Source organism: Gopherus evgoodei, chromosome 3, assembly GCF_007399415.2.
Source record: "Gopherus evgoodei ecotype Sinaloan lineage chromosome 3, rGopEvg1_v1.p, whole genome shotgun sequence".
In the NCBI taxonomy this organism is placed as follows: domain Eukaryota; kingdom Metazoa; phylum Chordata; order Testudines; family Testudinidae; genus Gopherus; species Gopherus evgoodei.
Window position 1 is genome coordinate 177,499,683 of NC_044324.1, and position 16,267 is coordinate 177,515,949.

General features: G+C 39.5%; 1 protein-coding gene across 1 annotated transcript in view; it reads left to right on the forward strand.

Moving 5' to 3' along the window:
* Positions 1 to 16,267, forward strand: part of USH2A (usherin) — a 596,134-nt gene that overhangs the window by 428,072 nt on the left and 151,795 nt on the right. The window contains 6 exon segments of the mRNA XM_030557510.1: positions 1,233 to 1,567; positions 3,657 to 3,784; positions 8,140 to 8,298; positions 10,789 to 10,998; positions 12,315 to 12,517; positions 14,484 to 14,606. Of these exon segments, the coding sequence (XP_030413370.1) occupies positions 1,233 to 1,567; positions 3,657 to 3,784; positions 8,140 to 8,298; positions 10,789 to 10,998; positions 12,315 to 12,517; positions 14,484 to 14,606 (1,158 nt within the window).

The following is a 16,267-nucleotide window of genomic DNA, read 5'->3' on the forward strand; positions in this document are numbered from 1 at the left end:
ACTAAGCCACCTTTCTGCCTCCCCCTATTCTGGGGCTGCACTGGGTTGAATTGGCTTCTGGGACAAGCTAGAACAGTCACAGAGCTAGTCTAGTTTACACCTTGAGGGTCCCCATGTAGAAAGAGATGATAGTGCTGAGCCAGCCAGGCCTGCTTCACACCACTGGGAGAATCCTAACAGGGGAATCTGCAGTTTCCTCTTGAGGGCAGCTTTAAGTCCACTTCGTACTGTTGCAGTGGCACAAAGAGGATTTAATCTGGACCTAGGGCCCATTGTATGTATTATCCCTATCTGGTTGACATATATCTGTGAACTCACAGCATGATCTAGCTCCCATTGGAGTCAGCTAGTGCAACGGGAGTTGGATCGGACCTGCAGAGTGGATATGGACAAGCCTATATCAAGGTACTAATTAATCAGGCAAACATAAAAATTATTCACACTGAAAGTTGAGTAAGACTGCAAGAAAAATAGGGTTTTGATTTTGTTTTGTTTAAATTTGTTGTCTTGGAAAGACCGATTTATAGGTAAAGCGATAAATATAATATGCAGAGCAACATATACCTATGGTAGCAATACATGTTATTGTAACTTATTACTGAAAAATAAAAACATGTTAATGGTATGGGTAGATGTTTTCTTAACATGCCCTGATAGGTAAAACGATGAGCTTTTACTGATAATAACACATAATAGCAGAATATGATACATGTATACCACCCAGTACATTACAGTACAAAAGTGAGTGTTTATGTGTGTGCGCGTGTGTATATATATACACATAGTAATTAAGTGTAATTAAGCATTACAGTAGTATCTGAGCATCTTGCAGTCTTCCCTATCCACAGAAATCCTATGAGGTAGGGAAGTATTATCCCCATTTGACAGATGGGAGATGATTTAAGCTACAGAGTGATTAAAGAATAGATTTTTAAAAGCAAAAATGGCATGTAAACACCTACTGTCCCTTTGAAATTTAATGGACAGTAGGTCCCTATCTGCTGTTCATGCCTTTGAAAATCTATCCTAAGTGGCTGGCCTACAGTCGCATGTGAAGTCTGCAGCCATACTGGGAACTGAACCCAAGTCTCTTGAGTCCCAGATTTGTGGTCCAGCCACTGGACTATCTTTTCTCTCTAAAGGAAGAAAGAACATCTTATTGTCACAGGTGCGCCCATATTAATTATGTTATTGCCAGTAGTTGGATTCTAAGAACACCTTTATTTTCTCAGGTCTCTTGGAAACGTCCTCTCATACTGAATGGAGAAATTCTTAGCTATGAGATCCGCATGCCTGACCCTCGAATTACCATCACCAGCAACATTTCATCAATGCAAAACCATGTGGTGACGGACCTGATACCTTTCACAAATTACTCAGTCACTATACTAGCTTGTTCTGGAGGCGACGGTTTCTTGGGAGGCTGCACAGAGAGTTTACCTACGCATGTGACTACCCAGCCAACAATTCCTCAGGGCATTAGCCCCTTGTCTGTGACTCCAATAAGTGAATCATTTATTGCTGTTTCCTGGCAACTGCCCTCTAGGCCCAATGGACCACACTTGAGGTAAGGTATAGCAATATGTAACTTAAGGGTGGGTGACACATCACAGGACTTCTGGAAATGTGCACACCCAGGAAATGGAATTCCATGCCTCTGTTGATCCATGGGGTAAGTATACTTAGCGTTTAATTCACAACTAGGACCAGAGGCTATCCTCCGCTTACCTAGATCCATCCCCAGAGAATTGCCAGCTTCGTGGCATGCTCTCCCTTTTTTTTCAGACCCTGTGGAAGCCCCTCACTGGGATTCAGGCTCCATGGTGGGCTGCAGGGCCAGCAGAATTTTCCTATACTCTCCCTGCACTCAACCAGTGGGGCAAACCATTTTGAGTTATTGCTGTCTGAGTCAGCATTAATTTGTACAGGTTCTACCTCTGCACTGTGGAAATCCGGCTGAAACACCACAGTAAAGAGCGGAAGGCATTGTAGCTGTCAGAGCACTTTCATCCAGAGGCTAGAATGAAACAGCAGGAGGGCAGGATACAATGCAAACCCAGCTCTAACACATATAGCTCTGCACTGCCTGTGCCTCCTGGGATCCATGAAGATATCAGGGGAGTCATAGATTTTGTGGGCTGAAACAGCTGCCAGTTTTTGGTGGTGGTTTATGGGAACCTACCACCACTTGGGGAAGAATTAGGAGAAAACTCTGAGTGTATAAACTCGGGAGCCCTCAGTCCCTATTGCAGGTTAGTCCAACACAGGGGAAGATGGGGCTATTTATAATGTGGTGAGATGAAATGTTCTTCAGAATTGCAGATTACTTTATTTTGTGTTTGATTCCTGGTGGTGTATATGATAAATAGATGTGGATGAATGGAGGAGGAAAGAAGCAGTAAGATTCCTGGAGCTTCAGGGCAGGGGCAAAACAGCAGTGGGTTGATCAGAGGAGGCAGGCAAGACTGTTCCTTGGAAGATGGGGAAGAACCCCCTTCAGTATGATCTTGTCCTGGGAGCCAGACGGGAGTGCATGCAGGGTTGGATACTGACTTGAATCCGTTCTTTGCCATTTATAAAATAAATGAAATTGACATCCTTCATTCACGTGATATAGGGCATCACGCAAACTTGTCCATGCAGTGAGGCATTCGATATTTTACGTTACACCTACCACACTTTTACAGGCATGTATTTTTACACTGCAGCATCAGCCACAGCTTCCTTCCTGTTTTTCTTAATGCTGAATCCTATTACATCAAGATATTTGAAACCTTTGAAAAGCAATGTACATTTCTCTGAAATCAACCACATGACCATTTTACCATTGACGACTGAAGTAATTCAACATGAGCTACAGCTGCAAACTTCATTTCCTTCATGGTGTGCCATGCTGCTCTCAGCCAGAAACACGACTAAAGCAGCTGCTCAGTATGGCATGGTGGAGAAAGAAGTCTGCAGCAGCAGCAGCTGCCAGGGAGTGTGATTTACACACCATCACCATCCAATGTTCAAAAGATGTTGATGTTTCTTATGATTTGTCTTTGAATATATATTGAACAGAATTTGCCAGGACTTTATTAATAAAATTGTTATATTTTGTCTTTGGATTCCCAAACATTGATAACCCTGATGCAAAAGTTGTTCTTTGGGTATGAAGTCATAGAACATTTTGGTGAAATTACAACTTAATTAAGTTTTATTACTAATTACTCAGGTTAAACTCTGAGATACTGTAGTGATGGGTGCTTTTGAAATGTGTGATATACTGTACCTCATTCAGTCAGAAAAGACGGCTTGGGTAACATAAATGAATCTTAAATGTCTTCTCACTAACTGCAAACTCTACAACAAGCCCCTAGCTAGATGCAGAGAAGGCATTTGACTCAATAAAATGGTCATACCATTAAAAACTCTGGTTCTTTCTTTCAAATGAAAGCAGTATGAAACACTTTATTATCCATTTTCAAAATATATTAAGTAATTGATTTTTTTAAACCTGGAAATATTAAAAAGTTTATCAGAGAAACTTTACAGCTGTAAAACAAAATAATGTGTGGCTTTAAAAAAAGGAACAAACAATCCCTCTCCCCCCGATTTTTGTGTAATAACATTAGTTGAGATAATCCTGGTGTTCTGCTTGTCTTTTGTGTTAGATATGAGCTCCTGAGACGTAAAATCCAGCAACCACTTGCATCAAATCCCCCTAAAGATTTAAATCTGTGGCACAATATTTACTCAGGAACTCAGTGGTTTTATGAAGATAAGGGTCTTAGCAGGTGAGATTACAAAAACTATAAAAAACAAATGCTGGCATTTTGTGTAGTGCATGTTCAATAGTTCAAAGTGTTCCTTGTGTCTTTATGTTGTGAACATATTAATTGTATAATGAAACATTTTCTGTCATCTTGGCATTAACCATTCTGTCATGCATGGGTTTATTTTTATTTTGTTGCTCTTGAATCTTGCACATAGTATCTTGCTGTAAAAATTCAAGTGAAATTGATGATATGAAGTGAATTTTGAGCTTTGATCTGTTCATACAGTCAAAACCATTTACATCCACTGTAAATTATGCTGTTGGCACACCACGAGCAAGCTGAGTGAATGGTTGAGAAGTTCTAATTTGGATGGATTAAAAATTGGTGTCAGAGAATTATTTTTCAATCAGTTTTTTAAATTGTCAGCACTGTTTATTGTCTCAGTATTTCCAGACTCAGCCATTTAAAGTGTTCCTAGCTCTAACTTAATTACAGCTTTGTGGTGACTACCTCAGTAGTCTATACTTATGTCACGGAGCCGTGCGATCTGGTCTATCCCCCAACCTGTAAGCAGTGTCTTAGGAGTGACCCTTTTAGTATGCCAGCCCCCGACGGTCTACACAGTTCTGCTGGGACAGGCCAGCAGTCTCTACAACTCTGAAACTGTCTTTAGGTGGCAGAGATACTTGTTTCTCCCCATGGCTCCTTGCAGGATATCCAGCCAAGCCAGAGCCCTGTGGGAGGTTTGTGTTGTACCCTTCCAGTGTGGAATGCTATTAGTAAATATTTGCAGCAATACAAGGCAGCTTTTCCCCAAACAAGATAATTTATTAATCACCTGGGGTACAGATTAGCCTAGAGAAGAAAAGATTAAGACAGAGACATCCCGCCAAGCTGATGTAAATCTTGACTCTCTCTCTGGGTAGGTCTACACATGTGGTGGTGTGTAGGGTACAGACACCATATAACTGCGTTGCTCAGGAGTGTTGATTTTCCACACTCCTGAGCAGAGTAGTTCTATTAACATAAGTGACTAGTGTAAAATCTTTGTCTTAACTCCAGCTCAGAGCCACATGGCACCTTTTTCCTTTGTTCTCCAGCTCAAGGCTTTTGCTCTGCTTCCTTGCATAGAGGTGGGGGCAAAATCTCCTTCCTCTTGGATGTTAGTTACTGAGTTTGAACATCCCGTTGTCTCTGTGGGATCCTCCAATCACATGTGTAGACTTCATTCCGTTTGTTAATGACTCTGGTCTCCACCCAGACAACTGTGTGACTCAGACACTCATCCCTTCCCATTACCACTTTGTCCTAACACAGATAGTAAGGGTTAATGTCTCTTTTACCTGTAAAGGGTTAAGAAGCTCCGTGACCTTGGCTGACACCTGACTAGAGGACCAATAGAGGGACAAGATACTTTCAAATCTTGGTGGAGAAAAGTCTTTGTGCTTTTTGTTTTTGTTCGTTGTTCGCCCTTGGGGCTAAGCGGGACCAGAGCCACAGCCGGCTTTCCCAATCTTTCTGAATCCGTTTTTCATGTTTCAAAATAGTAAGTAATAGCAGGCAAGGCGGATTAGCGTTATGGTTTGTTCCTCAACTTGTAAATGGTGTTTTGCTGGAAGGATTTTTACCTCTGTAAACTCAGGATGGAAAATGCTTTACAGAGTCTCAGATTCATATAGACTACAGAGACCCTCCCCCCCCCCACCTGAGATTCAAAGTTACAGCAAACAGAAGTAAGCTTCTTAACCCTTTACAGGTAAAAGAGACATTAACCCTTAACTATCTGTTTATGACACACTTAGTGGATAGCAATGTAAAACCAAGAGGGGATAGCAATGTAAAACCAAGAGGGGAAACTGAGGCATTCATAGGAATCATAAAAATATTACCAAAATTCCCACGTTTGTCTCAGCTTCAATGGAAAGTGTTGTCATGATAACAGTAGGGAAAGGGAAAAATGAGACCTGAGTTCTGCTTCTCCTTATGCTACAGACTTATTGCATGATCTTTGACAAGTCATTTACTCTTGTGCCTCAGTTTTCCCATCTCTAAAGTGGAGATAATATTACCTGCCTTTGAATAGCATTTTGAGAACCTTCAGTGAAAGGTGCTACAGGGATCCAAGGTACTGTCGTTGTTGCTCCCTACGAGTGAAATCCTGGCCAGGATTTCACTCTGTGTGTGTGTGTGTGTGTGTGTGTGTGTGAGAGAGAGAGAGAGAGAGAGAGAGAAAGAAAGAAAACATACATGTATGTGTCTGTGCATGCATTAATGAGGATTGTATATGGCCAAATTCTGCCCCTCAGATACACGTACATGGCTCCCATCTACTTTAATGAGAGTTGTGTGAGTAACCCACAAGCAGAATTTGTCCCAGCAGAATTCAGTCTCTGTTCTCAGTCACACTGGTACATGTCTCTGGAGGAAGGGATATGCAGCCCGGGGCTGTAATAACGTTTTACAGATTTTTTGGAACACTGGAAGATAATGCTAGGCATCTGTCCTTCTTCACCATACCCAGACTCCATCCTCTCTCTACACATGCAGCCTGCACAATGTAGAGACTGGAGGGGATGGGAGTGAAGGGAAAGTGTGACAGTCTTATGGGAGCATCCAAGCCCCATTCTGTACAAAGGGAAATACTTGTATAGTTGCCTGTGCTGCAAGACCGAGCCATGTTTTAAACATCTGAAGACTGTTGCATTTAACAGATTCCCTCAATAGATTCATCGGTAGTATGTATAGCACCAAAGAAGCCAACATTATGACCATGACTCTTCAAAAATAGTGGGGCTCTGCCTGCATCACTCTTTATGTACAAGAGCACTGTAACTTCCAAGGAAGTAGTATGGAACATGTGGCAATGAGAGGCAACTAGTGGGAGGGACACAAAGGAGCACCAGCGAAAGGGTGTGTGATTCCCCCTCCCCCATGACTCCTCCTGCCCCACTCCTCACATGACTCCTCCCTACCCCGCTCCCCACGTGACCCCCCACAGCATGGCCGGAGGCTGCCTGGGAGAGTGCAGCCGCTGCGTGCTGCACCAGGCATCATGGCAGGAAGAAGAGAGGCTCTGGTTCCGCCTATTCTCTGGCCCTGCCCTTTCATCTCCCTGACTACTAGCCTTGTCCCCTGCCCTGGCATTTTGGGGAGGGTCATGGGGCCCTTCAAGCCCCTCCCTCCCACAGGTCGCCATTGCAAATGACTGACATATTGGAGAGAGTAATTAGAATGCACTGATTGTAGCAGATGTTGCACCAGTTTTTCAAAAGTGCTCATCACCACAACTAGGGTCAGATTTTCAAAAGGTCTCAGCACCCACTAGCACCCCTGCTTTTCAATAGGAGCTGCTGAGGACTCAGCTCTTTTGAAAATGTGGCTATTTATTTAGGTGCCTAAATGAGAGTTGGTGAGTGCCAAGGTTTTCAAAATCTGGCCTGGTATCTGTATTAAATAACATGACACAGTACAGAAAGCGAGCACAGGAAATTCATATTTTTCCAATGCCGCCTCCACATATTGTATATTTGCTGTATCTTCCACTATCATGTTAATAGAAGTATATTTCATATGTGATGTTACTAAAATCAAGGGTTGGATTAGAGTATCCTATCTTTTTCTGATTATACAGACTTTTAATTGTTTTCTGTTTTTATAAGACAAATAACAGATTACCAAATCCTACATGGTGTATATATATAGATATACCTTTTGAACAGCAGAAGAAACTATGGTGTGATAGGTTATTTCCTCTATTAAATATACATTTGGCTTCTGACATACCTCATGCATATGCTGAATATGTCAGAGTACAGTTCTGGAGGAAATTGTGGACTGGGTTTGCAATCTTATTCGCTAGCCCCTGGCCCAGATCTTCGAAAGTATTTAGGTGCCTAACTCCATTGAGTTCTTTGTTACATTTTGGGAGGGTTATTGCAGAAAGATAGCGAATGTATGAAGAATAGCTATCACAAGCTAGATTCTGGAACTTGACATTGAATTTCCAAAAAGAGACGGGGGGGGAAAGCCTCATTGGATTAAATTTGGATCCAAACTTTGGCAATTTGCCATTGCTGTAATTACCATCCTGAAATTGAGTAATAATGTCACCACACCTCAGAAATAATAAATACAAGGAAATGAAATATAATATTTTGTATTTGTTAGCATGTTAGTGTTAGTCAAGTATTTCTACCAAACACACAACTATTCTATTATAGATTTTGTATATGCTGAAATAATGCAACAAGGTAGCTTTTGAGAAAAAGCAAGCTTTGTTTGACACAGCTGGAAGGACAATGCTAAATGTTTTGTATGTCTGTGATAAAATACATATTTTCTTCTTTTGTAATTATTATTTTAAAAATGTCTTAGGTACACACATATGAGTATAAACTCATAGTACACAACGAGGTAGGTATACATCAAGTGAGGAAGTGATTGCTACTACGTTAGCAGGGTTTCCAGAGAAGGGGGAGCAGCCTCACTGTGCGAACTCTTAATCATACGGCTATAGAAGTGGAATGGTCAAAACCAAGTAAGTGTACTAGTATTTATTACGTTAATTAAATAATAACCTGTCATCAGTTATGGTGATCTGCATTGCACTGTCAGGAAACAAAATCCTTATCTTGATTAACTATTGCACTCATTGTCTCTGAAAGGGTCCTAAAGAAAGCGGAAAGAACGTGAACATTTTGCTATTTTTTTCTTGGTCACATTTCTTTTTACTATACGTTATTTTAATGAGGGATAGGGAAAAAGAGAGAATTAAGCTCTTGGAGGTTGTTTGAAATCTATAAAAAAAGAGTACCACAGTGTTCTGTTATCTTTGTGTATATTTTTCATCCCTTTGTATGAGGATTTACACATTCCTTCAGGATGAGTGAAAATCTCTCTGTCTACTTATTCACTTATGTTCTGCCTCTTAACATGAAGACCTACCATTACAGTAGTGGTAAACTTCATGCCTTACATGCAAATGATTTTGTAGAACTGACTTGCAATGCTCAATAAATACAGGCTCTTTGTTTTATAATTGCATGCCTGAAGTAAGCATGCTTATAAAACCTGACAAACCTAATAGATCTGAAGCAGCTCACTGAAGTTTCAATACCTTAGTAATCTGAACCTCTGACCTTCTACATGTAGGTAATGCAATCTGGTTTTATTTTCATTCATACTTCAGAAATTTCCCAGGTATCTATTTGTGAATGCAAAGGTTAAACATCAAGTGAGACTCATTAATAGAAAGCCTGGTTGCATTATCATATTATTTCATTGCTAAATATGTTACACTATGCAGATTAACTATTCTGTCTCCCTATAATGTTCCTTATTTTTGTAATATTCATTTTGAAATCATTCTCTTGGTTTGTCAGTGCCTAGGAAGACATGAGATAACTTGCCCTGATATTCTATTAGACTCTAACAATAGAGTAATTAGAGGAAAATATACTGAGAATGACTGGCTTTTAGGGACGTAGAGCCTGATCCTACACCACTGAAATCAAAGCAAATGGAAGCAGGATCATGCCTTAAATTATGAACTTCTGCCACCAAACAGTGTGTAATCTGAAAACATCTATGTCTTCAGCTTTTGATGATGTCATCATTTTATATCTCAACAGGCTAGGTTGTGTTCTGGAAGAGCTATTGATATTTTGCCACTATCCTTCACTACCATGCAGTGTATCATAAAGTGATATGTTCCATTTCAAGCAATATATATCAGGGCTGGTCAAAACGTTTTTTTTAGTTTGCCAGCTGTGGAAATGGAGTGTTGTGGCTAATCTGATCTGAAGTTGCATTGTTTATCGTTGAAAAGATAATTGCTCCCCCCCCCCAAGTCACTAAATGAGAGAAGGTCTCAGGAAGTTTACAGGAGGTACATGGAATCGTGAGTTTCATAGCTGACCCTGTATAATGAATGTTCCTCTATCTTGCAGCTAGTGATAGTGTACTTGGTTCGGACCTGTCTTCCTAACATTAGAGAAACATGTTAGTATTGGGGACAAGACACAATTCAGAGAGAAATATGGCTTATAAATGCATCTGTAGGAAAACAGCTTTATTGAACATATATACCCAGCATAAGATCGGCCATACTTGGTCAGACCAAAGGTCCATCTAGCCCAGTATCCGTCTTCTGACAGTGGCCAATTGCCAAGTACCCTAGAGGGAATGAACGAACAGGTAGTCATCAAATGATCCATTCCCTGTCGCTCATTCCCAGCTTCTGGCAAACAGAGGCTGAGGACACCATCCCTGCCCATCCTGGCTAATAGCCATTGATGGATCCATCCTCCATGAATTTATCTAGTTCTTTTTTGAACCCTGTTGTAGTCTGGCCTTCATGACATCTCTGGCAAAGAGTTCCAAAGGTTGACTGCTGCTATGTTAATGGCCTCAATACTAAAGGACAGAGTCTCATTTATACTAAACCCCTTCCACCTCTCTAACATGTAAAGAGCCTTTAAATGCACATAAATACATTCACACCCACTTTAAGGTGACTGTGCACTGCCAGAGTGATGTGAAGGGGATTCGGAGGGTAAATAAGACTTAAGCCCTGTATCTTAATTAGTACCATAGGAGAGCCTGATTCTGCTCCCCTTACTCACCTCCTCTGTAAGGCTAGGCATAAAGCCTATGCACCACTTGAGTAGCAAATTTCACCTATTAATTAGTACCTTACTCCACAGGGAGTCCTATTAAGTTTGATGGGGCTATTCGCAGAGGAAATATACTAGTATATGCAGTATATACCAGTATAAGTAAAGATGCAAAATCAAGCAATGAAGGTTTGAGGCAAGTATGGAAGAATACTATTATTTCTATTTATATTGGGGCAATTTCTGAAGAATACTGTAGTGTTTTTAATAAGGGTAGATATCAAGGAACATTGTTTAGTCAGCAAAACAAATTCCATTGATAAGAACGTGTATTTTCCATTTAATAACAGAAATCTACTGAATATGTACCCTTTAATCTCCGAGACATTTATTGATGTTTCTTTCTTTCCCAGCACTGCAAGATTTGCAAGGAGATGTTGAATATTACATCCTCTTCTGGAACTCCACTACGTATAACAATTCTCTGAGCATTCAGGCCAATGTAAACTATGCTGTCATTGGCGACTTGCATCCCAACACAGAGTACCAGGTTTTTGTTCAAGTTTTCAATGGTGTCCACAGCATCAACAGTGAAGTGGTGAACGTGACTACTTCAGATGGAGGTTGGTTCATCTTGAAAGCAGCTTGGCTTAAAATCTGAGAATGCAATTGATTGAGTTTTGTTTGGGTTGAGATCAGTCATCCTTTCATTATAAAAATTTCCGGTATAAAAGGAAAAAGGGCTAAAACGCTAAAATGCTTAAGTGCTAGTTGTCATCAAGTGGCAGATCAATAAAATGTCCCACTGAGACAGAAGCACAAAGCTCTAATAGCAGATATTAACCCAGTTTGTTCTCCTCTTCCTTTGTGTACTACGATCTATGTACACTGTATTTGGAATGGAGTTCATGTCAATAAATGGTGAAATTTAAAAACAATTAATGGTTTTTAAAAAGATTTGCTCTGTGAAGCGATGTGCTTTTGACATGACAGTCAAATGCAGGACCTTTCCTGAGTCACCAGAAATGTAAGGTGCAAGTTCAGCCTCTGAGAAAATTTCCCTATGAGTCATTTCCAAGCCAGTTGGCTGGCGGGGGAGAGAAAAAAACATTTGTGAATCTGAAATGTGTTTAGAATGGTCTTTCTAATCTTTTTGGCTTTATAAAGTCTCATTATAAACATTATAATATCATTATCTCAGAAGCAAGTGTTCCAGGTCATTAGCAAAGCACTTTAAGTGAGGATTCCATTTCCTTGCTGATGCCAAAGGTCAGCACCTTTTGTTTATAAAATAGAATTGATCGCAAGGGCAATTTTTCAACTGGTTAAGATGGGCTCTTAGGATAAAAATAGGTCTTTGCATAGTTATTTCTGACATGCTTTAATAATTGTGTAATTTAACGCTAAGGAAGTTTTTTTTTTTTTAGCATTAGACTTCATCATTGCCTATGGTAATCAACATTCAAAACCATTTACATAATGACAATATTGCATATTACTTCATATCGCTTGACTTACAGGGCTCAGAACATCAAAGAATTTGTCACTTTCCACCAGACGCAGTGTATTTTTGTGTTAGTTTTTGCTTGAAAAGCAAAATTGCATCTTTTTTGAGAGGGGATGGGGGGCATAAAAATAATAACTGTGGGTTGGCAGTACAGATGGGTGAATAATTTATCATCATATCCCACTGGTCACATACCATTGAAGATTAACACTGTGCTGGTGGTATAAAGCATTTTACCACCAACTCTCATGGTTTCTAACTGAGAGTATAATAAGCCAATTTACAGAGAACTACAGACTGTGATAACTTCATCAGAGGAAAGCAGATAAGCAGCGAACCCTTTGCTAAACCTAAATACTAATCTGCATTTGGTTAAACAAGTGCTTTTACAGAGACAGCTGGAGTTTATTCAGTTTCTTCCTTTATTTCTAGAGCCTGAGGGCATGTTCCCTCCAGAGGTTGTCATCATCAACAGTACAGCTGTACGTGTCATCTGGACATTGCCTTCAAACCCAAATGGTGTTGTCACAGAGTATTCTATCTATGTAAATAATAAGCAGTACAAGACTGGAATGAATGAACCTGGGTCCTTTCTTTTAGGAGACTTGTCTCCCTTCACTATATACAATATACAGGTCAGAACAATTTTGTTTTGCAGGCTGTGCAACTTGTATTAATTTTACATAAAATATGTGTAGTTCAGGACAGAATTGTGAATATGGGGACACACACGTCTGTATGGATACAGGACTGGAAGTGACCCCTCTCTCTCCCTCTGTCTCTCCATTTCTCTGAGTCGATAGAGAGATGAATACATTCCGTGGATGTTTGTATCTTTATATAAAAAATACTAATGTGTAAATAATATATATATTATTTATTACTATTATATAATATTAGAGACAGTATAGATCAGTTCATATATGTATTTGTAGACATGTATTTTACACACCACATGTATTTTCAGCATAATTTTGGGTCCATACACAATTTTCATATTTCTTCTTTTCACCCTCAGAACTCCATTTGATTTCGCCTAAATTCATATGCTATTACATTAGCAAAGCCCCAGTATATATATATTACAAGAGGAAAAGAATCTCCTCCTACTCATTTAAAAGAGAATTGCCATTGTTTTAGAAACATCAGAATGCATAATATATCAGCACAGAGAAATAAGATATTGCATTTGTCATCCTTTTATCATCTTTTTTCCCCCTCCTCTTTCTGTGGAAGAAGCAGCACTGAGCCATGAAATCATAATGGTACTTTCTTATGCTGTTGAGAGCAACATCTTTTTCTTTCTGTCTATCTCTGACTCCATCTCTTCAGGTATCTATCAAAAGTCAAAATGCTGTAGGCATTTCCTAGAATATAAGCTCAAGGAAAAACAGATATTTATCTATTTAGTGAATTGTATTGATACACTTTAGAAAGTGCAGTTTGCTGGCTCCTAATTGTAACTAGTCCAGACTTAGGTTGCGTTATGTATGGAAAGGTCTTGGCAGTAGTCATGTATACTCTGTTCTAAAATTTACATCCAGTTACTACATGCCATAAATAAATGTCACAGGCAGGCACTCCATAACAGATCTCTATGTTCCAGCCCCTCTGTAACAGCAAACCTCCATCCATGAATACACATATGACTTTCCCAATGCTTCTTGGAAACACATTTGTCAATAGTAATGCAAATTCAGAGTACTGCCGCACTTATGGACTCTCAGTATTAATATACCATAGCCACCTTCTGTTGCTTGCAATATTAATTTTTTTCCTCTGTAGCACTTCAGCTTTCTCAGTCTTTGTATTGGGCCAATGTTCAGAACAATCTACTAGGTAAAATCAGACTATTCAGCTGGGATCTTTTTTTGATGTATCATTTCGCCATCCCCACCATGCATCTTGGAAACAACATAATCTGGATGTGTGTCTGTCTGACTGCTTATCTTCATGTATGAGCTCTTGTTTGTTTCTGCCGCTGTGTATTGCATGACCTCTCTGTTGCTAATGTAGGGGTGACATTACCATTCTTCACTTGTCATCTTTCTTCTATCTATTTAGATTAGTCTCAGGAATTGAAGGAGTAGGTGGTTATTTTCTTGTGAGATTTTTAATACCAAAATATATTATTTGTATAGGATTTTTCATCTTCAAAGTACAGTACAAACATAAAATAAACATCCTTGTGAGGTAAAATTCCCCACGTTTTACAGAGAAGAATCTGATAGACACTGGAAGGTGAAGTGACTTGTTTTAGGCCAGACAAGAGATGAGAGTCAAAATGAGAATTTAGAAGTTTTTAATCTCCTAGTTCATAGTGTTTCTCAACATTATGTGCCAGAGTCTACTGTTACGAACATCAATACAAACCTGCAGTAACTGTATTGATTCCTTTGTAACTGAGAGCAGAAGTTAGCACCAGATATATAATATAGTCATACCCAGGAAAATAAAAGAGCACAATATCTGAGCACTTATCTTAAAATTATATTTTCCTGGTTATGTAGAATTCAGTGATCAGGAGGAAGGGTAAACAAGTAACAGTGTTAGTTAACTTCTGCAACTGGATTTTTACAAGTATCATTCTTTTGCACCAAGGTTGAAGTCTGCACAGCGTACGCTTGTGTGAAAAGCAATAAAACCCAAATTACAACTGTGGAAGATGAGCCAAATGAGCTGTCAGCACCCATAATACACATCCTCAGTCCAAGGTACTATACTGTATTGTTTTTCCTAAGTCACAACTACTTGTAGCCACAGTGAAAATATAATTGGAGGATATGTTCCTTCATTTCAGAATAAGGAGCATTAGAAAAATTAAAATATAGTTATAAGATCTTCCTAATTTCTTTGCTAGCAGTGGTCATTTTTGCTATTAGAGTTAGGCCAGCTGAGCTACTGAAAAAAACCCTCTCGTATTTAGCTGGCTGCATGTACCTGGTTATTGGTCATCCAATTTGTGATATTACTGAATAAGAGCCAATATAAATGTAAGGCAGCTAAATGAAGGGATGTGGGAGAATGAAAATCATCAAACTTACCGTTCGGTAAGGGAGGGGAATGAATGTGGAAAAGAACCATTTGACACTGATAATGGAAGCTAAGGTAACTGTGAGAGAAACGGTCCACACATCATGACAATAAGAATTAATAAACCATCTTAAAGGTGTGTTTGTCTGTGCCTCCTGTCTGTTTGCAATCTGTGTCTTCTCTCCCTCTCTCCCCCACTCATGGACAACTTCTTAACAGTAATAATAGTGCCAGGCTGGCAGACTCCAAGGCAGGCCAAGTAAGTGACATACATAGTAATTCTTTTCCTTAAAAGAACCATGGTGGGAACTAACATTTTCCAAAGGAGGCTATAACTAATGGACATATAGTGCAAAAACATTTATCAAAATTACACCAACCAAAACAGCCTCCTGCTTGTTGATGTGATTTTATTACACTTCTGGGCATGGAGGGCCTGTTAGCTATTTTCTTTTGCAGAAACAACAAAATTATCTTTTAAATACACCTCTACCCTGATATAACACTGTCCTTGGGAGCGAAAAACTCTTACTGCATTATAGGTGAACTGCATATATCGAACTTGTTTGATCCCTGGAGTACGCCCCCCGCCTCACCTCGAGCGCTGGCTTTATCGTGTTATATCCAAATTATGTTATATCAGGTCGCGTTATATCGGGGTAGAGGTGTAACTAAATCTAATATCTAAGCCTTCAGAAATGGTCAGCAGAATGGATTTACTCTCCCATATTTAAAAGGAATTTCTGTTTGCTGTTTATCATTTCTACATTTTCCTTGAATTCTATATTTGTCTCTGAATAAGGTAATCATTGGGTGAAATTAAGCTTGCCTATTTTTCTGTCATACATACAAAGCTTGTTTGATGATAAGAACTCAATTCAGGATCTTATCTTGTGCCCTTGCTTTAATTTATGTATGCCTTTGTCTGTACTGCAAACACTTATGTGTGTTTCTGCTATTCTTACAACTAAATATGTCATAACACATGAGAGCAAAAAGATCAGAAATACCTTCCAATTTTATAATCTGTTCAGCCAGAAACAGACTGTTTCTATATTGCCTTTCCATACATGTCATATTATCATCAGCTGTTCTTATATCCCAAAAGAATACTAACTACTGATCGATTGCCGGACATGTCTGGCCATGGCCCTACATGTGCCCCGGGGTCGTTCATTATTTGCCACGGTGATTTGCTAGAGTGGAATTTAATCAATAGCTAATTCATTAATTCTGGTCTTCGAGTATGTAGGGACTGTGCAGTATAAAATGGCTGGCTGGCTTCAGCTTTGATTGAAATATGACAAACACAGCCAGCTGACAGCTTCAGCAGGTGCTGGACTGAATATGAA